This window comes from Trachemys scripta, chromosome 11, assembly GCF_013100865.1.
Source record: "Trachemys scripta elegans isolate TJP31775 chromosome 11, CAS_Tse_1.0, whole genome shotgun sequence".
Classification (NCBI taxonomy): Eukaryota; Metazoa; Chordata; order Testudines; family Emydidae; genus Trachemys; species Trachemys scripta.
Genome location: NC_048308.1, coordinates 13,111,304 through 13,134,017, shown reverse-complemented (window position 1 = coordinate 13,134,017; position 22,714 = coordinate 13,111,304). Strand labels below are relative to the sequence as shown.

The following is a 22,714-nucleotide window of genomic DNA, read 5'->3' as shown; positions in this document are numbered from 1 at the left end:
CAAGGGTGAAATCCTGCACTCTCTGAAGTCAATGGTACAACTCTCAGACTTTCATGAAACCAGGATTTCATCCTGGTACTTCAGCTTAAGTAGTAGAGGCTGATATCTTCATATCCAGAGCTGCCCAAGTTCAGTCCATACAGATGCCATCTTTAAATCAGATAGAGCAACTCTGAGTTATATAGGAGGGGGAGAAATCATCATAGAGACTCATTCATAAGCTGAATATTTTTGGTGTAAAAAAAAAAAAAAGAGGCATCAAAGTGTAGGGGTCGGCTTATAAACAGGTCTACACCAAAATTTGATGATTTTAAACTCTATGGAATCATTGAATTGAATATCTAATACAGTGTTGTTTTGTTTACCTGGAGCGTTCACAGGCATGGAGCCCCTCAGCTCCCTGTGGACGTGGTTCGCCGCTCCCAGCCAATCGGAGCTGCGGGAAGTGGTGCCACTTCCCACAGCTCCCATTGTCTGGGAGTGGCAAACCGCGGCTACTGGGAGCTGAGGAGCCCCATGCCTGTGAACGCTCCAGGTAAACAAAAGTCCCAAACCGCCAGCGGCTTACCCTGACTGACAGGGAGACAAAGTTTTCCAACCCCTGAAATATAGGGTCTGCTTATGAAAGGGTCATACAGTTTTTGCTATTTTTACCTATTCATTTTGGGGGGTTGACTTATAAACGAACAGGCTAATGAACGAGTATTACGGTAAACACAAAACAAAAGCACCGTTACCCACCACAAAAGCATACCCCACTACCAGCATTCATGATCATTTTGTCCTTGTTGACAACTACTTGTAAGCCTCAGAGCTTCTCTAACTTAAGTTGGCTGCAACAGCCCTCAAGAGTTTGTTATCCCAGATGAGGTTTACCAAGAGCATGAGCACTCTTGCCATGCTGCCTCCCCTAGGCTGAAAAGCACATACCTAGGTGCCATTACATGACCTTCAGGGTAACAAGTCCCTTGCAGGAGAAACCAAGCTCTTAGTTTCTCTCTCAGTTTTACAGTTGCGAATATGAATGGATGCAATCTCAAGTCCTTGTTTGCCAGAGAACATGTAGCTTAGGTCACTGTTTCTCTTAGTAGTGAGAAGAAAGCCTTCAGAAAAGCTTTGCATCATGCACTAAAGATGGCTGTAGCTCAGTCTGATCTCCAGTAGCAGCATGTCCTATAACTGAAGGAGCAGTGATCTGAAAAGCGAGAATTAAATCCCTTTAGCAGGACTCTTCTCTTCTGCGAAATCCTGCAAGTGGTCAGCCGGCAGCATATCATAAATAAGTGTGTCCAAAGGACATTTGAAACAAACTACCAAGAGAAGTGGTGGATTCTCCACTTATTGAAATCTTCAAATCACGACTGGTTGCCTTTCTGGAAAATATGCTTTAGTCAAGCACTGGTTACTGGGTTCAATACAGGAAAAATAACTAGATGAAAGATGATGTAATGATCTCTTCCATCCTTAATCAAATGAATATATGAATCTTTGTCCCTAGCCAATAGGAAATCAGGCATCAGAAGGAGGAACACCATCCCCTTGCCTTATCCGTGTTGGAGCCCCACACTGTAAGGAGATTAACACATAGTAAGGTAGTAACGTACACTACCATTGTCCCACTGTCACTTTTACAGCAACTGTAATTTAGGAAGGAGCAACTGAAAAGATTCTTTACATGAGCTGATTGATCCATTCTGTGCTCAGGAAGTTGTGTGTGCTTCAGGGTAGATGGTAGACACAGGCTTGGAAGGATTACATTTTTATTGGTAAATATCATTACACACTGATTTAACACACATACCCAACCCACCCCACACACAAATATTTCCATCAATAACTTAAATTTATAGATAGAGTAAAAAAAATGCTGCTTGAAACCTTATTATTTAATTATGGATATTTACTTTGAAAATTTTGGCATGTTGACAATTGGTGTTTTAAAGGTTATGTTAACTTTTTGAATCTCAGTATCTACTGTCAACTATTGTTTGTCACACCCCTCAATTTCTTACAACTGAGAAAATTTAAATAAATAAAATCTATTAAAATGCTTAAAAATAAACATTGATATTAAATCTAATTCTACCAAGCCTATAGCTAGACCTTCTTACGGTCAGTTTAGACTCTCTCTTAAAGGAATGGCCCTAATTATTCCCAAGCGTTTTTCACTAATCAGAGAGGCAATGGTTTCAGTTGTAAATGCTAACAGATTGCCACCACGGCTTTCAGAGCCTGCAGGTGAGAGACTGACCCATCCAGCTTAGCTTTGGCTGATGGCAGTACTATTATCTCCTCCTCTCTGGTACCATGTCCATTGAGCTGGAAAAAATAGTTTAACTCATGGTTTCGTGAGGCAGGGAATTTGAGTCAGAAATCCAGCTAGGAAGCGGTGCTCTGTGAGCTGCCATCATAGTTTGTCAAGTAGGGTGTTCAAACAAGGTCCACAGCTCTTTAAATTTCCTCCCCCGCATGGGTCCCAGAGAGCTTGAATCCAGTGACTTTTAGAGCAAGGTTTATCTCATTTCTAGGCTTTCACCAGTGATGGTACGGTTTTTAGTTTGTCTCAGAGCTTATCCAGAAAAAGGCAGTTGGGTCTGATTAGCTGGCCCACCACCATGAAAGTTCTGCAAGACTGTGGAAGCTTTGGTGAATGACTTCTTAGAATCTCCAACTAGTCCAGCCTTTGCAGATTCCTTCTGCTGATGACTGGATTCAGATAGGGACTTTGGCCATGATTGCCACAATCTACTGTCCCCTTTTCATTCACTGAACATTTATGATGCAGGGTGAACTAAGATCATGAAAGGCAGTGAGAGCGCAGCTAATAGCTTTGGATAGCAGATAGTGGTCACGTCCAACTAGCTGCAATCTGGTATTTAAACACTGACCTCAGGGGAAGGGAGTTCTAGAAGCCTGTCATACATTTGCACTCATACTGGACAGCATCAGAGCCAAGAAAGACTGTTATTTAAAATCTTATACTTGGCTCCAACTTGACAAAGATCGTAATTTATTTTCTCCAAAGAGGAGGAACAACCAGAGGTACAATCTGACTGAGTACCCACAGTAAGTGCATCCTCATTAGAGCTTCTCATGAAGGTTAAGAGCTGAAAAGTTCTCTTTTCCCTTAAGAGCTTTTGTTGTACATGAGTAGCAGCTGTGGTTAAGAAAGAAGTTAGCATAATTCCATTTTTTGTCCACACAAATGGTATTGATTCTGAGAGCTACTGAGCACTTACAAATCCTATCTAACGTTCTTGAAAACAAGGTACTGGGAATTAGAGAATAGTTTTGTCAAATATAAATCTGGACTGCACAGAGAAGTTTAAAGACTGAGATGTTACTAGGTTACTAGGGCTGCAGAGGCAGAACTTTGTTCTTTGGCATAACTAAAATCCTTCCTTTGGGACTAAATGTCCATATACATGCATTTTCAGTGGAGCGGTCCCTTAGATTTCATTTTTTCAGGACATCTTCATTATCTCTTCAGGACTATAAAGGGCACAGAGTTTGACACAAGGCTTTTTTTTACTTGTTATTTGAATACATGAGTGCAAGAAGCTAGGAGGGTTTAAAAATGTAATTTATCGGTTTTGTTGGGACTGCATGAATTTAATGTTGATAAAAAAAGTGCCAGATCAACAGCTCTATAGACAGAAATAATTTATTTGTCCACAACTAGTTGCAGCATAGCTAGTGGCAATGAAAGATTCCTCCCAACATGATGGCCTCACTCCTCCCCACACATTTCATGTTTCCACTCTGACTCAAAGGGACACAATCACAGGCTGAGATGTATGTTTGTGCCCAGTTTCCTTTTGGAGTTAGCCTGAGACCTACATACAACTCATTACATGCAGACTGTTGAATGACCAGTTTGAATTGATGTTAAATTGTAACCTCTTCACAACAGGTAGGTCATCTTCAAATCAGCACTTAACATACTCTTTGGACCATACAAATAAACAACAACAAATCAATTTTTGTTCACAGTCAATAGGAGCCAATGCACTACAAGTGGAAAACTTTGTATTCTATTTAGGGCTGTCAATTAATCGTAGTTAACTCACACGATGAACTTAAAAAGATTAATCATGATTAATCAGTTAATTGCACTGTTAAACAATAGAATACCAATTGAAATTTATGAAATATTTTTCTACATTTTCAAATATATTGATTTAAATTACAACACAGAATACAAAGTGTACACTGCTCACTTTATATTTTTATTACAAATATTTGCACTGTAAAAATGGGATAAAAAAGAAACAGTATTTTTCAATTCATCTCTTTATCATTAAACTGTAACTTACAAAATGTAGATTTTGTTACATAACTGCACTCAAACAAAACAATGCAAAACTTTAGAGCCTACAAGTCCACTCAGTCCTACTTCTTGTTCAGCCAATCGATACAAACAAGTTTGTTTATATTTACTGGAAATAAAACGTTAACTCACTTCTTATTTACAATGTCACTAGAAAGTAGTTTGCACGGGACTTTCGTGGTTGGCATTGCAAGGTATTTACATGCCAGATATGCTCAACATTCATATGCCCCTTCATTGTTCGGCCACCATTCCAGAGAACATGCTTCCATGTTGATGAAGCTCGTTTAAAAAAAAAAAAAAAGTGTTAATTAAATTTGTGACTGAACTCCTTTGGGGAGAACTGTACGTCTCCGGCTCAGTTTTACCATATATATTCTGCCATATATTTCAGGTTATAGTAGTCTCGGATGATGACTCAGCACGTTGTTCATTTTAAGAACACTTTCGCTGAAGATTCGAAAAAAGCAAAGAAGGTACCAATGTGAGATTTCTACAGATAACTAAAGCACTAGACCCAAAGTTTAAGAATCTGAAGTGCCTTCCAAAATCTAAGAGGGATGAAATGCGGAACATGCTTTCAGAAGTCTTAAAAGAGCAACACTCCAATGCAGAAACTACAAAACTTGAACCACCAAAAAAGAAAATCAACCTTCTGCTGGTGGCATCTGACTTAGATGATGAAAATGAACATGCATCGGTTTGCACTGCCTTGGACTGTTATCAAGCAGAACCCGTCATCAGCATGGACACATGTCCTCTGAAATGATGGTTGATGCATAAAGGGACATATAAATCTTCACGTCAGATCCACTAAATATCTTGCAATGCCAGCTACAATAGTGCAATTCGAACGCCTGTTCTCACTTTCAGGTGACAATATAAACAAGAAGCGGGCAGCATTATCTCCTGCAAATATAAACAAGCTTGTTTGTCTGAGCTATTAGCTGAACAGGAAATAGGACTGAGTGAACTTCTGGGCTCATAAGTTTTACATTGTTTTGGTTTTGAGTGCCGTTATTTTTTGTACATAACACTGCTCTACAGCCAAAATGCTTCTGAAATAAATGTAGTCAAACTTTACTAATTCTGGGTCGCTGAGAACGAAAATGATGCTTAAAATTGTTGAGTGGCTCTAGTTTTCAAGATATGCTATTGGGTCAGTGTATACGACCCTTGACTTGGGAATGGCGGAGGATAAGTGAGTTATAAAGGGAAGGGATCTCAATTTAAACCAGAAATGACTAAAATACATCTTTGACTGGATCTATGAATAAATCTATGACTGGGTTTGGACAATACTAGCTTTTTAGGCAAAACAATGAATGATGCAATCTGAAGCTGGTATTGCATCATACATGATATGATTTTATTCCTAGAAGTCATGGATGATGCAATCATAACGAAGCTTTGTCAGTGTTTGATTTTGCAAAGGGACACATTTCTGTTTAGCCAAAGTGAGCAGAGATGCCTCGTACTTGTGTGAACAGTGCAGATAACTTCTGCTATGTTTGTGGTGAAGTGACTTTTGCATCACAAAAGCGCAGTAGAACCACTATGGTTAAGAAAGCCTATCACCTTTATTTTGGCTGCAAAATTGGAGATCAGGACAAGAGGTGGGCCCCACACATATGCTGCAACACTTGTGCAACAAATCTTCGCCAGTGGTTGAACATGCAAAGGAAATCTATGCCTTTTGCAGTGCCAATGATTTGGAGAAAGCCAACAGATCATACCAGCAATTTTTACTTCTGCATGGTGCCTCCAGTTGGGAAAGATGTGTCCGAAGAAGAAAAAGTGGACTGTGCATTATCCAAACATTCCATCAGCTATACGCCCAGTACTCCACGGAGAAGGACTGCCAGTTCCTGATGCACCAGAATCATTCTCACTTGAATCAGACGAGGAAGAGGAAGAGGATGAAACTTCTGGTCCTGAACCATCAATGTCACAGGACCCACATTTTCTCCCATCCTCCTCCTCTGAACCACACCTCATAACACAAGGTGAACTGAATGACCTTGTCAGGGATTTCGAACTACCCAAGAGTAAGGCAGAGCTGTTGGGCTCCAGACTACAGCAGTGGAATCTCCTGGCAGGTGATGTTAGCGTTTCCATGTTCCGTGACCGTCAAAAGGATCTTGTCCCATTTTTCTTCATGGAAGGTGATCTTGTAGCCTGCAACAACATCAATGGTGTGATGGCAGCCCTCAACATCGTTCACGATCCAGATGAGTGGAGACTGTTCATTGATTTATCGAAGACGAGTCTTAAATCTGTTTTACTGCATAGTGGCAATGTTTTGCCATCAATTCCAGTTGGTCATGCAGTCCATATGAAGGAAACCTATGACAACATGAAACAACTTTTGAGATGCATAAACTATGACCAACATCAATGGCAGCTTTGTGGCGATTTGAAGGTTGTTGCTCTCTTGCTTGGTCTGCAGACTGGATACACAAAGTACTGCTGTTTTCTCTGCGAATGGGATAGTCGTGCAAGAGATGCCCATTACATCAAGAAAGATTGGCTACTCCGACAGTCATTGGAGCCTGGGAGGAAAAAAGTGTTCAGCATCCACCACTTGTTGAATCAAGGAAGATTTTGTTACCACCCTTACACATCAAGCTGGGTCTGATGAAGAACTTTGTCAAGGCCATTGACAAAACACAAGCAGCTTTCAAGTACCTCCGTGGAAAATTTCCAAGGTTAAGTGAAGCTAAGATAAAGGAAGGTGTCTTTGTTGGTCCTCAGATTCGTGAACTTCTTCGAGATGATGCATTTGACCATGCACTGCGTGGCAAGGAAAAGACGGCATGGAAAGCCTTCCAGTTAGTGGCAATAAATTTTCTCGGAAACAACAAGGCAGACAACTACAGGTTGTTGGTGGAAAACCTCCTCAAGGCATACAAAAGCCTTGGTTGCAACATGTCACTAAAGATACATTTTTTGCACTCTCATCTAGATTTTTTTCCACCGAACTGCGGAGCAGTGAGCGACGAGCACGGCGAGCGATTTCACCAGGACATTGCAACAATGGAGAAACGCTATCAGGGCAAATGGAGCCCATCAATGCTTGCAGACTATTGCTGGACAGTGACAAGAGATGCTCCATTTAATGAATACAAGAGACAAGCCAAGAAGCGCCGAGTAGACACTGAATAGGACTAAACTATGTACATAATAGTTTTTTGCCTTTAGTTTCATAATACATTTTCTTTACATTACCCTTTTGCTGATTTTTAAAGTGTTACATAAACAGGACAGGTGAAATATCATCATGTAAAGCAACCATAAACACATGAAAAAAGACCTAGGTTTACAGTTTATGATTAAAACTCTATCCACACAATATACATAGACATAAAATGTAAAAACTTAAATATCTTAGAAACAGTAGCCAATCAGTTGTTTTAATTGTCATATTTGAATTCAGCACATCAAAATACATAATAAATAGCACATTTTATATCTGAAGCAGACGACTTCTCAAAAATTGTAGACCAGTGTAATTCTACATTTGTAAGTTCAACTTTCAAGATAAAAGTGATTGCACTATGGTACTTGTATTAGGCGAATTAAAAAATACGATATCTTGTGTTTCTTTACAGTGCAAATATTTGTAATCAAAAATAAATATAAAGTGAAATACTGTACTCTTTGTATTCTGTGTTGTAATTAAAATCAAGATATTTGAAAATGCTGAAAACATCCAAAATATTTAAATAAACGGTATTCTATTATTGTTTACTAGTGTGATTGAGATTAATTTTTTTAATCGCACGAGTAATCACAATTAATTTTTTTAATAGATTGACAGCCCTAATTCTATTATTGATCCTTGACGGATGAAGCAGCACGCAGAGATGCATGGCCGTACGTCCGCCTAGGAGCTGAGGGATGTTGCCGCTTCCGGGGAGAGACAGAGCCAGGTAGGGAGCCTGCCAGCCCCGCCAATCACCCCCTGCGGCACGCCCCCGACGCAGATAACCTCCCCAGCACTCCCCCGGGCCGCCCCCATCCCCAAGATTTAGTACAAGTCATGGATAGGTCACAGGCCATGAATTTTTGTTGACTGACAGTGACCTGTCCATGACTTTTTACTAAAAATACCCGTGACTAAAACATAGCCTTACAAATAACCCATGTGTAATAAACTAAATCAAGTGAAGCATTCAAGACAGGTTCAATCAGAAGAACTCTAACAGTAGTGCTGTTGTGTTTTGCACTTTCACTACAGTTCGATGATACTCTGTGATAATTTATCCTAAAGCTTTTCATACACAGGAAGGCAATGCTAGTACATTGCATTTCTTCTTGCCTTCATACATTTCAGGTTCCAGTATTTAAAAAAACCCAAACCAAAACAAAAAAAAACACATACACAGTCTTTCAGTGACATAGTTATTAATCACACTGAGCTATTAATATGCTTATTTTATGTTATTCCAACTGAATTTATATGGTGCACGTTAGCTTCTAATAGAAGATTGTAGATATGGACACATTTTTACCCATGCAAGCCTTGACCAATATTCTGACTTAACAACTCTCTCATTGTGTAATCACTTTGCAGGCAACAGTCATTGCCGGCACTGGTAAGAACAATCCCCTTTATGTATTTTTTTAAAAGAGGTATTTTTGACACTACATGCATCCAATTCTTTTAGTTCTGTAACTTGTATAATTATCCTTCCTTATTAAGAAACAGCAAAGAAGCTTTCCTAATGCAAACAATACTTCTGTGTATTGAAGTGGGCACCATCTGGCATACTCACATTAGAGGAATCTCTCACACCTTAGTAACAGCAAACCTAATTTTGTACAAACAGCCCTTAAAAAAGATGGTGGAAAAACATATGCTTCATAGCAACATTCTGTCAAGATTTTAAAAAGGGAGGCTCCCCCAACCTTGTGATAAACCCACTCTTTCAGGAGAGGTGCAGGACTGCAGAATCCAGTCATTTAACTTCTTAAAGAAAAACTCCATCTTATAGCAATGGAAGGAGGCAACCCTGAATGACAAATAAACTTATAAGTCTAACTTCACTGGGAATGTGCACAGCAAGTATATTGAGAGTACACGACCTGTATTCTTTGAAACAGTGGGAGGAATTCAAAGTTAAGAAGGGTAGAGGGAGGCCTTGTAGATGCAACCACCTTTTGAAATTAATTATTAAACATCTATCTCTTGGCACAATATGGTATATGCAAAAGGCAAAAACAGTTCTCAAAATCTCTTTCTGGGCTTTTGGACACGTCACACCTGGCCAGAAAGAACAAGATTAACAAAGCTGGGGAAGAACAGCAACTCCATCAAGGGCAGGGATGTCACTGCCAATTACCCTTTAATTTGGGATTTAAATAGAGGTTTCTGGAAATTGGGAAGTTGTTAATACTTCAATGAGCTGTGTTTGATAATACCCTCAACTTCCTCTTCTATTACACACACATGAGGAAGGATCCTGTTCTATAATATCTAGTAAATTCAATTTTACATGTGATATATTTTGGTCTGACTTGAATCAGTTCTTATTTTCTAGATTATTAATCATCGTTCTACTGTAATAGTCAAGGTCCTGCTGCCTTCTTTCAGAAGGGAAGCAATGTAACATTGAAATATGACCCTATGGCTTCTGTTCTTCCATTCCTTTATAATAGAGAAAGGCAGGGAATTTGCCATAGCCTCTGTTGAGTTATAGGGTTTCTCTCATAAGTGGGAAAGCGCCATACCTCATAAGTGTCAACGAAAAGGAAGAAATATGAGAAGACTATTGGACATAAGAACGACCTATAACTCATACCTGGCAGTGATGTATTATACGTATTAATTGCTCAAAGAGCCAGATTTTCTTTTCACAGTACTGTAAAAAACAATCCCAGTAGAATACAATAAATTGAGCTAAAAAACAAAACTAATTGCCTTGATTAATGAAGCAGCAAGGATTTGGTTTTGACAATGCTAGTTACTGAATCAGTACCCAGTCATATGGCTGGTAATGGGGGCCCAATGAGAGCAATGTCCCAGTTCCACAAACAAACACTTACGCTTGCTTATCTTTACTCACATAAGCAGTCCCACTGAAGCCCAGGGGACTACTTGTGTGCTTAAAGCCAACCAGGTAAGCAGGTATCAGCAGGATCAGGGCCTTTGTTCCATGGCTGTTCTCAGTCACAGAACAGGGTGTTGATTCAGGCCCCAACTTGGCAAAGAACTTAAGGACATGCTTAAGCTCATCCCTATTCAAGAAAGCTATGAAGCACATAATTCGCATTGACTTCCAAGTTCCATCAAGACCTAAGAATGTGCTTAAATGCTTTCCTGCTTAGGGATATTTTCCTGAATCGTGTCTTCACTATTTAGCACTGTCATAAATGCTGCTTTATAGAAACCACTGCAAACTAATTGCCTTATCGGGGCCTAAATGATCCAATATGATTTGATAAAATGTAACCAGAAAAGAACATACCTTTTCAGCATACTCCGACACTATCTGCTTGATCTCATCAGATTGGAGTCCAACAATCTGACCTACTGTGCTAGCTGTTAACCTGCCCTGCAATTAAACCAAGAAGCATTTATTGAAGCTTTGGGACAATCTATAGTAATAAATTGTAGGTTTGTTTGTAAAGCACCTCCCCCGGAACTATATAAATACAATACTATTTTAATGTAATCAAATCTGTTTATAAAAGAATGAAGCATGTAATGAAGTTCATCTTCCGCAGAACTCAGTAAACAAATGAAGCTTCTTACATGCCCTCCAGGAAGAAATGTAACTACTGAGGCTTCCTTCATAGCACCAATAATTCAACTAAATTTGAAGTCACCTTTGCAGACTGTCAAAGTGCTTTAGCTCTTGGGCAATACATATTTTTGCATTGTGCATGCAAAAGCATTCTGTAACAGGAATCAGTTTGGATCAACAACTTTTGAGCCAAATTATTGCCATGTAGGTGTGTGAAATAGTGTTTGTCCTAAATCACGTGTTTAGGGAAGCCAAATCTCTCTCCTAAGATGAAGAATTCAAGGAGGCATCTGATCACAAAGCAAGTCTGTCATGTCCACCATTTGTCAAATGAATTTCTGTCCATTTGGTACATCAGAAAATGTGAAAGGTATCAAGATTTTCAAAATAGTACAGAGATGTTTACTATGTTTATTGATACATCCGGAATCACTATGCAATTGCAGGGAAAGGATAATAATGCAAACAAGCAACATTTAGATGTTATGTTATATCAAAGATATCAAATCTTAGATGTGATGTGTTGAATGCAATGAAATGCACACAATATTTTTTCCAGTAAGAGGAATACCCTATCAGATCCCTACCTTAGCTCTGTAAAGTAAAAGTGTGAGAAAGTCTAGGTTACACAAAGGCTTCATATGTTTAAATGCCATTTCAAGGGCAGTTGCATTGTAGTATGTTTATTTATGCAATTATTTCTGCAGAAACCACTTAAGCAGCACTAGAATTATGCAAAAGCCGCAATCATTATTTTAGGGTGAAGGATTTTAAGTCAGAAGTCTTATGAAAAGTACTCTCTCATGTTCAATCATCTTTCCCTGTATCCATTTTTAATACATAATTTCAGTACCTCATGCCGACTTACAACTGTTAACCATATTTCAGGAACAATGACAGCTTTCAAAGCCAATGGCAGATATAGAGAGGAAATTCAGGGGCACAAGTAATTTAAGTGTTGTTAACCGTGCTGAACTGATTTATTATACAGCAAAAAAACCAGACTCCTGGGATTGGAGCACTCTATTATTTTAATCTCTGTAACTACACAACAGTCCTTTTATCTGACTAGCAAAGTCTCAATGCACTTTGGGCCCAACCCAAATCCCAATAAAGTCAATGGGATTCTCTCTGCTGATAAATTTACTTTGAATTCTGATGGCTAAGATATATCAATGTGCATAAATGTTGAAATTGTCGCTTTGCTTTAAGTATTGCTTACCTCTTCTGTTGCCATTGCAGCCATTCCAGTCATCAGTGTTTTAATGCGAAGCTAATGAGAAAAGAAAGATAAGAGAGAACATGTGAACAAAACAATTACCATTATTGGCCTTTAAATACTTAGCATACTTCTGTTCTATGAGAGTTCTCATCAGCCAATCAATCCAATTTGCATTCTATTTTAATGCTCCTAACAGAAGAGTAAACTTAATGTTACTACAAAAAGAAGAACAGGAGTACTTGTGGCACCTTACAGACTAACAATTTTATTAGAGCATAAGCTTTCGTGGACTACAGCCCACTTCTTTGGAAAATTTGTTAGTCTCTAAGGTGCCACAAGTACTCCTGTTCTTCTTTTTGCGGATACAGACTAACACGGCTGCTACTCTGAAACCTGTCTTAATGTTACTGAGGCAGTTGCCAAAATTAGTCCACCCAGAAAGTTCTCTGATTACAGTAAAGACTCAGTTCATGTGGCGCCTACGACACTCAGCTCCCATCATTGTCAATGGGAGATGAGGCCACTGAGCTACTCCTTTCCCAAAACGGCATTGACAGGATCAGGTCCTAAATACGAATGGCTCCATGGTTGCAAAACAAAATGTTGGCCAGGTTTTTACATGTTTATTATCCCATATTTCCCTATCTGAAAGGAACTCATTGCTCAGCTAAGCTATTGAACTTTTCCTCTTTGTAGAGAGGAAAGAGAACATGCTGTGCTTTTTACACTGCCCCCAAGCTATTAATATCTAATGTGTGTGTGTGTGTGTGTGTGTGTGTGGCACACCTCTTCAGCAGCTTGAAGGTCGTCATCATCATAGGCATCAGCCTTTCCTGCCACTGTAAGTCCTTGAGATAGTACCATTTTTTTGTCTTCAGCCTATTTAAGGAAAATAAATATACCACATAGCTACATGATAAGATAATACCAGCAGTCAAAAGGTTATGAAAGTAAAACAAGGAAGAAACTGTAATTCAGTTTTATATTTAAATAACTGAAATATATTATCTTCTGCCTAGCATCCAAGTTCAGGCCCTGCCCAAGCAAGTGCAACTCACTTTGAGTTTAATGGGAATCCAGCCTGTGTAAGACTGATGGCTATTTAGTCCCCCCCATCTCTGTGTATGGTATAGCAGGTCAAATATAAGAAAGCAGCATTTTTTACAAGCGTATTTTAATATACATAAAGTCTAAATCTAGATCAAAGTAGTGGTTTAAAATCTGTGCACCTGAAAACACATTTTAAATATAAAGATATAAACCTATGTGGGGGACTGTCCACTTTCAGAAGAATTAATTCTGTTAAGGTAAGTAGCATTCCCCAGAGATTTATACTGTATTTCTTGACACCATGTCATCACTCTGCCCAAACATTTAAGTCCCCTCTCTTGTAGTGGCTTAATTCAGATGACAAATGGCGACACCCTGACATATTGGCTAACAAAGCCAACAGGACTTTGTGAAGGGACATCGTCATATTTTATGGACTGCACTTCAGTCATAGCTGCAGATTGGTTTATTTTTTACCCACAGCCACACAGTTAGAAATATCTTCTTATATTACTTGAATATTAAATTTATAAGTTAAATGTTGGTGTGCTGCTGGTTCTTCACATACCCTACCGCCAACCATATTATGCTTTCCTACCAACCTGCAACAGGATATGCTCACAATTTGATGCATTATCTATATCAATAAGAACATCTTGTTACTGAAACAAAGTAATATTGTGCTGCAGCATGTTCTATTTCTATGGGTGTATTAAATTATAAAATTTTTAGGGCTGTCAAGCGATTTAAAAAAGTATTTGTGATTAATCGCACTGTTAAGCAATAAAATTCCATAAATATTTATGGATGTTTTCTGTATTTTCCAATATTTTCCTACTTCTTGTTCAGCCAATTGCTCAGACAAACAAGTTTGTTTACATTTGCAGAAAATGCTGCCCACTTCTTGTTTACAATGTCTCCTGAAAGTGAGAACAGGGGCTCGCATGGCACTGTTGTAGCCGGTGGCGCAGGACATTTACATGCCAGATGCACTAAAGATTCATATGTTCCTTCATGCTTCAAGCACCAGTCCAGAGGGGATGCGTCCATGCTGATGATGGATTCTGCTTGATAACTATCCAAACAGTGCGGACAGACGCATGTTCATTTTCATCATCTGAGTCAGATGCCACCAGCAGAAGGCTGATTTTCTTTTTTGGTGGTTCAGGTTTTGTAGTTTCCGCATCGGAGGGTTGCTCTTTTAAGCCTTCTGAAAGCATGCTCCACGCCTTGTCCCTCTTGGATTTTGGAAGGCACTTCAGATTCTTAAACCTTGGGTCGAGTACTGTAGCTATCTTTACAAATCTCACATTGGTACCTTCTTTGCGTTTTGTCAAATCTGCAGCGAAAGTTTTCTTAAAATGAATGGCATGTGCTGAATCATCATCTGAGACTACTATAACATGAAATACATGGCAGAATGCGGGTAAAACAGAGCCGGAGACATACAATTCTCCCCCAAGGAGTTCAGTCACAAATTTAATTAACACATTTTTTTTTTTAAACGAGCGTCATCAGCATGCAAGCACGTCCTCTGGAATGGTGGCCGAAGCATGAAGGGGCATATGAATATATAGCATATCTGGCACATAAATACCTTGCAATGCTGGCTACAAAAGTCCCATGCATACGCCTGGTCTCACTTTCAGGTGACATTGTTAATAAGAAGCAGGTAGCATGATCTCCCATAAATGTAAACAGACTTGTTTGTTTTAGCAATTGGCTAAACAAGAAGTAAGACTGAGTAGACTTGTTGCCTCTAAAGTTTTGCATTGTTTTGTTTTGAGTGCAGTTATGTAACCAAAAAAAAAAAAATCTACATTTTGTAAATTGCACTTTCACAATAAAGAGATCACACTACAGTACTTGTAGGAAGTGAACTGAAAATGCTATTTCATTTATCACTTTTACAGTGCAAATATTTGTAATAAAAATAATAAAGTGAGCACACTACACTTCTTATTCTGTGTTGTAATTGAAATCAATATATTTGAAAACTTAGAAAAATGTCCAAAAATATTAAATAAATTTCAATTGGTATTCCATTGTTTAACAATGCGATTAAAACTGCAATTAATCATAACACATTTTTTAATTGGTTACTTTTTTTTAGATAATCGTGTCAGTGAACTGCGATTAAATTGACAGCCCTAAAAATTTGATATGCACAGTACTAGTAAGAGCATTATTTCATCAAAAACAAAGCATGGTCACATTAGCTATAATAAGGGACAATCTTACAATATTTTATTCATGGCACAACATAATACATTTGTATCACAGCATATGATCCTTTGCGTGATCATTGCTTGAAAACAATTTTATCTAATCAAATGACTTTTAGCAGTCTGTTATTGGATTTGTGTCAAACAGATTGTTTGTGAAAGCAGCCTGACATGACCTTTTAAGGGGTATTTTCAATGTCGGGAGATAATTTAGAAAAAGAGGTAGAAATCAATTATATCTTTCATGGGCTGCAGAGCTTTAGTTTCATTTAGCAATTAAAAAAAAAAAAAAAAGCAACAAAACACACAAGCCTGCTGACTTCATAGCCTTCCTTCAAGATTTTCCAGAATTGAGGTTTCTTTAGAAGAGAAAAAATACGATTCCTTCCCCCTTGACCACACTGTTGTTTCTTAATTTATATCAGTAATCAGTATTACCCCTTACCTTCTCCATTTTGCCTGCTTGTCTGCTAAATCCATACCTCCTAAAATATACATGAAAGAAGTTAAAGAAATGTGTTGCTGGAACAACCAACATTCTCAATTTCATAAATACACTTGTATTAATTTTCTGTACCTAAGAAATGCACTAAGAGGTAAATTCTGTAACACAAGAAAAAAAGCCAGCTTTGGGTTAGTTACTGAATGCTCCAATAAAATAGATTTATGGCATATTTTCAATTTAATTTTCATTTCCCCACCAATCTTTCTATACTGTCATTCCATAGAGCTGCAATCAACTAGTGCTCATGTCTGGAGAGCAACATGCTCTTACTTAGGGGAGGCTTAATCATTGGTGGAGGAAAGTAAAGCTTAGCAGTTATTTATATATGCCTGATTCAGGAAAGCGCTTAAGTTCCACTGAAGTCAATGAATGGGACTCGTGCAATGCTTAAACGCTTCTCTGAATTGCAATTTTTTCCCTATATCAAGGCCTTAAATCCTCACAGCACTAAATACATACACACAAATGGGCTTTTGGTTTAATTTTTTCCTCAAAGAAAAACTTATCCCCCACTAACCCACATTTTTAAACAGAGTGTATTTTGTTATTATGCACAACTTTTCACAAGTAACCAAATGTTATTAGGTCAGAAATGAGTAACCAAACTCAGCATTATAAAGACTCACAAAAAAAATAAAAAATAAAAAAATATATACACACAAGTATGAAAGGACAAGCTTGACATTCCTGGAAAAATTATTTGGAGATAAAAGACTGTTTAAAGTGGTGTTTGCTGTAGAAGGAGTTTCTAACATCTTATGAATAAAAGTAGTAAAAGTTTAAACAAAAGGCTCTCAGTGGGAAACAACCCTGATATCACTAACTGCCCACTTATCTCCTTCAACCTTTGTACCTTCAGGGTCAAATTCAGCCTTTGATTATGCCAACACAACTCCCAGCCTTAAGAACCTGATCTACACTAGAAAGTTGTACTACTTTAACTATGCTGGTAGAGTTAAAGCAGTACAATCCTCCTCTTCTGGATGCAGTTATATCAGTTTAAAGGTGCTTTATACTGGCACAGCTATTCCCATATGGGAAGGGGAATTAGCTATAAAAGTCATCTACATAATTGCATCCACACCAGGGGTTATACCAGTATAACTACTTCAGCAATGAATATAGAAATAAATCACACTCCTAACAGGTACAGTTACACTGATACAAAACTTATGCATATACCATGCCTTATAGCAGTGGTCCCCAACGCGATGCGCACGGGCGCCATGGCACCCGCTGGAGCATTTATGTGCACCCGTTTAGTGCCCAGCAGGGGAGAGAAGCTGCGGCCCCACGCCCGACAGGGACAGAGAACTCAGGCTGTGGGCGCAGTGTTCTCTGTTCCCAGCAGGTGCGGGACCCGCCTAGTGCCCAGCAGGGGAGAGAAGCCGGGGCCCCGCGTCTGCTGGGGACAGAGTACTCTGGGGCTGCGGGCGCCAGTGTTCTCTGTCCTCGCGGCTTTTCTCTGGATTCATATATTATGTAATATTAAATACACCTCTACCTCGATATAACGCTGTCCTCGGGAGCCAAAAAATCTTACCGTGTTATAGGTGAAATTGCGTTATATTGAACTTGCTTTGATCCACCGGAGTGCGCAGCCTCGCCCCCGGAGCACTGCTTTACCACATTATATCCGAATTCGTGTTATATCGGGTCGCGTTATATCGAGGTAGCAGTGTATGATGTTTTTTGTATTATTTAATGTACAAATACAAAATAAGCCTTGAAAAATTGTTGGCGCCCACCACACTCTTCTGAAAACATGAATGTGCTACTGGCCACAAAAAGGTTGGGGACCAATACCTTATAGAATGTACTGTACTACAAACGGATGTATTAGAACCTTTGTCCCCAAATTAATTTGTGATATGTAAATAAGGGGTGGCCAAACCCCACAGAACTCAACAGAAAGATTTCACTGGGCTTCGGATTAGGGTTTTGGCCAACCTATGAGCTTTAAACTCAGAAAGACTAGTAGAAGAAAAGACAAGTGAGAATATGGCAGCAGATATTCAGTGTCTATAGCCATATTATGCCACATGCCATAACTGTATATAGTAATGCCCATCTGTTTCTCCAGGCATTTGGAAGGAATGGAGTTAAATGCTAAATGGGCTTTATAATTACTATGTCTGCAGTGAAGGAGTCTTAGGGCTAGCCTACATGATAGATATAAAAAGCAACAGAGGGTCCTGTGGCACCTTTAAGACTAACAGAAGTATTCGGAGCATAAGCTTTCGTGGGTAAGAACCTCACTTCTTCAGATGCAAGTGAAGTTCTTACCCACAAAAGCTTATGCTCCCAATACTTCTGTTAGTCTTAAAGGTGCCACAGGGCCCTCTGTTGCTTTTTACAGATTCAGACTAACACGGCTACCCCTCTGATACATGATAGATGTAGTCTTTTTTCAAACAGGATTATATTAACAGGTACTAAGGAACTTTTAGTGTGCACCAGCAGGGTCCACATGGGCCACTTAGTGTGCAAGATGCTGGTGTGAACTAGAATTTACACCCAAATTAGTTTGGACTAAGGTATTGTGTAAAGACGGCCTGATTCAATTACTGTACTACGTCTGATCTGTATTTGTTGAAATGGGATCAATGGTCCATTCCAAAATTATTATGGCAGTTAAAACATTGAAGGTTACCACTTACACCTTTGTGGAATGTGCCTCATTCTTAAGTACAGCTGCTTATTTTATTTTAATTTACATCATCCTACATTATACCCAATAATACCAGTCTAAACTTTAATGTTTTCCTCTTTGCTAGCACTTAAGCTTTTGTAGTCATCCTTAGTCTATTAAACTTTGATTTCTGCTTCCCATTTTCCTCAACAACTTTTACTATATATTTAACCTTTCTCCTCTCTCTGATTACCACCACTTTTGGCTGGCAGGTTCAATGCAGACCTATGATCACACAAACTTTTTCCTTCTCTGACCAAATGCAATGCAGTTTACGCCACAGTTTCAGATCTCTTCTGTAATCATAATTCTGTACATATCACATGTTCTCATTTGTTGCTTATTGTGCCGTATCAAAAATGGTTCTCTTCAGTCAGGAGTCCCATAACATATTCCTGTTATAATATGTTATGCAAGATATCCATACTTAATCCATTACAATTCTGCAATATTCCTAGTTTTCTCCAAGTTCCCTTCACTGTTTATAAATCAGCCTAAATTTCCACAATTCCTAGCAGCATGCTACACATACTGTAATAATTAAGGGGGCTAATATCAGCTCAAACGATCAATCTAACAAATTTCCAGTCATGCCCACTACCCTGCAAACTGCATGCCTCTAGTCTCCTTTAATTTCCTACTGAAGCTCCTTGACTTTGTAAATGAGCTCTTTAACAAACCTTGTATTTTAAGCATATTTTGTTTCATGAGTTCTCATTAATTCATGACTGAATCTAACAAAAACCTCATTTCCACTACAAGACCTTTTTATCCTTCAATGCCTGTCCATCCCTATTTTTATTTGCTCTCTCTGTACTTGCCCTTTCCTCTGAAGTCCTAGTTTAAACCTCCTTATGCTGCAGCTTTATCTGTTCTTTCCACCAGTTTGGTTCCTCTTTCCTCAGGTGTAGAGGAAACGTGCCTCCAAATGTTCTGCAACATTTAAGCCAAAATCATTACTGATGATCCACAAGATGAAAATTTCCTTGGTTTTACTCCATCTTTCAAGCTGCCCGTTCAGATTCTTAAATGCAGTGGGCCTGGAAGAGCACCAAAACCTTCCTATAAAAAAAAAATCTACCCAGAATTTGATGTTCCTGAGATTTTTACTCTCGCCTGCTGGGGTCCAATCTGCTGATCTAAACCAGAACTATCTCAGGATTTAAATGGGCAGTCCTAAAAAGGGGGGGGGGGGGGGGAGAGAGAATCTACTAGCACACAAGTCAAAATCATTCCCAGCCGAATGCCACCAACCAGTGCGGAAACTAGTATTTCATTAAAAAAAAAGTCTAGCTTAGATCATTGCAAAGAATATTTTCCAACAGTAAATTGTTGAGTGTAGCAGAGACAGATGTTTAATGGAATGCAATGGAGCCACTCCCAACTGTAACATTATATTTTTCTTTATAAAAGTAAAAACAAAATTCATTATGAAGTGGTCACAAGTAATTAAAAACTAATTCTAATTAATTCTACCCAAAACCTAAAAAAAATTGCCCTTTTAAAATACAAAGTTTTCCAAATGAACAAAAACTTCAGGGAGAAGCCAGCAATTTTATTAATTCAAGAAGGTATTTTAAAAAATGGTAGATTCATGGGAATATTTCAATTAGGAATGGGCAAAATTCTGCAGCCTTTGGACAAACTCCCACTGACTTGTTGTTTCAAAGCATATTGCAAGATTTCTCAACACGGTAGCTAAGGAACATTTACTCATTTTCCGTCACAAATGTGCAGCTGTGTCATTTCAAGATTACGGCACACAGTTTTTGTAAATGTTAGATTCGTTACAGAATTATTAACAACTGTACACAGGAACTCCTCACTTGACATTGTAGTTATGTTCCTGAAAAATGTGACTTTAAGCAAAACTATATTAAGTAAATCCAATTTCCCCATAAGAATTAATGTAAATGAGGGGGTTAGGTTCCAGGGAAATTTTTTTCACCAGACAAAAAGACTATATATACACACACATAGTACACATAAACAAACAATTTAATACTGGTACACAGTGATGATGATTGTGAAGCTTCGTTGAGGTGGAGGAGTCAGAGGGTGGGATATTTCCCAGGGAATGCCTTACTGCTAAATGAACTAGCAATTGACTGAGCCCTCAAGGGTTAAACTCTCACAACACTCTACAAGGCAGCAGGAAAGGAGGGAGGCAGACAGAGACACACACCCTGTGTGTGAGAGAAAAAATGCGCATTTCCCCTTTAAGAAGCTGACCCCAGGCTTAAGTACACTGACTTGTTAATTAAATCAGCTTGCTGAGACCGGAGACAGCAGCTACTGCCTAGAAACTCTCTCCCTCCCGTCGTGTGTCCCCCCTGCTCTATGGAAGATGGGGTAAGTGGGCTGCAGGAGCAGGGGAAGACACCCTAACATTAGCCCCCCTCTTACCCCCTCCCCCAGTACAGCAAGCAGGAGTCTATGGGAGCAGCTGCAAGGTAGAAGGCAGGAGCAGCACATGGCAGTGGGGGGAGGGACAGCTGCTGCACAGGGAACTTAGGGGAGTGGGGAGCTGATAGGGGGGCTGCTGGTCCACCCTGGTTCCAACCACCCACCAGCTAGCTGCAACGGGCTGCTCTTCCTGCAAGCAGTGGACAAAACAGGTGGCTGCCAAAGACATTAGAAGGGAGTATTTCACAACTTTAAACAAGCATGTTCCCTAATGGATCAGCAACTTGACATCGAAACAACGTTAACCGGGACGACTTTAAAGTGAGGAGTTCCTGTATACAACAGGCATCTTATTTCTTGAAGCACTAGAGATTCCGATGATAGAGTAGTGTTCTAATGAGATCTCGGGATCTGTTCAGATCTACTTACACACAATGGCAAAAACACTTATTTTTCCGCGCTAATCTGTTAATATTTAAAATATCTATATTGAAATCCACTGAAAAATAATGTTCTTTGGTTAGCTTATGTATAGCATTCAAAGGTGCAAGCATGTGTGCTGAGTGAAAGGAGAGTCTTTTCTCATTCATATTTGCATTCCAAATATACCTCAATAGTTCTGTTAAGAACATAGTGGAATAAAATCTGCAGTCTTATTGTCAATGGGCAGGAAAGAAAATGTTAGTCCATGCTGCCATTGCCAAATACACAGAGAATGAGAGGAAATGTTATAAAGCATGCTCCAACACAGGGCACCGTTGCTGCCTTAAAATAAAAGTCAAAAGGAACAAAAAGGAAAATACTCACAGTAAAGAGTCAGTAAATCTAAGGTGGGGAGGAGGGATGAAAAAAAAAAGATACAAAAAAGGAAAGAAAAAAAAGATATAAAACTCAATACTAGCTGAAGAATTTAGAGATCACAGTGGAAAAGTCATCTGGTAAGGGAGGCTTAAGTATTACTAAGCTAAGAAAAAGAAAATATTAGAAATAGAAGTTGGAAACAGAAAGTATATTAGTAACTCCAGTTCCTTCTTCCCAAATACTGAACATGTTTTCCCCCATTTATCTCATAAGAAACTGGAAAGATTTCAAAAGGCAACAGATATTTGCAAATATTTATTTTCAATTAGCTGTGTCTCTTCATCTGGAAGTTCGTTCGCATAGCACAGGCAGCATCAGTGCTATAGCCACAATTCAGTCTCCTGAGGTATTAACCACATCCTCACCATTTCAAAACAAAACGATAACCCCACTGCACTTCAATCCCCTTTCTTTCAGACTTCCAGAAATCACTCCCTGAAAGGCAACATTGGTTAAAGATCACAGCTGAAAGTCTCAACCCAGTTAGAAGTGTCAGGAATCTAGACCAATTTTTTTTACGTGCAGAGATCAACCATGTACAATAAACTATCATTATTTATATGGTAGTGGTGCTAACAGACCTCACCCAGGGACTGAATCTCCACTGTGTTAGGCACTGTACATATCAACAAGACAGCCCTTGCTCCAAAGTGTTTATAGTTTAAGTAAACTTA

At 38.9% G+C, this 22,714-nt stretch overlaps 1 protein-coding gene across 2 annotated transcripts in view; it reads right to left on the bottom strand.

Annotated features, from left to right (window-relative positions):
- Positions 1-22,714, bottom strand: part of CCDC93 (coiled-coil domain containing 93) — a 119,707-nt gene that overhangs the window by 67,075 nt on the left and 29,918 nt on the right. The window contains exons 8-12 of one of the 2 annotated variants that reach the window (XM_034785531.1): positions 21,987-22,004; positions 16,022-16,061; positions 13,088-13,180; positions 12,302-12,352; positions 10,801-10,887 (exon numbers count right to left, since the gene is read on the bottom strand). In XM_034785531.1, coding sequence (XP_034641422.1) covers positions 10,801-10,887; positions 12,302-12,352; positions 13,088-13,180; positions 16,022-16,061; positions 21,987-22,004 — 289 coding nt within the window. The remainder of the gene's footprint in view (positions 1-10,800; positions 10,888-12,301; positions 12,353-13,087; positions 13,181-16,021; positions 16,062-21,986; positions 22,005-22,714) is intronic. The other variant, XM_034785532.1, reaches the window with a different exon arrangement.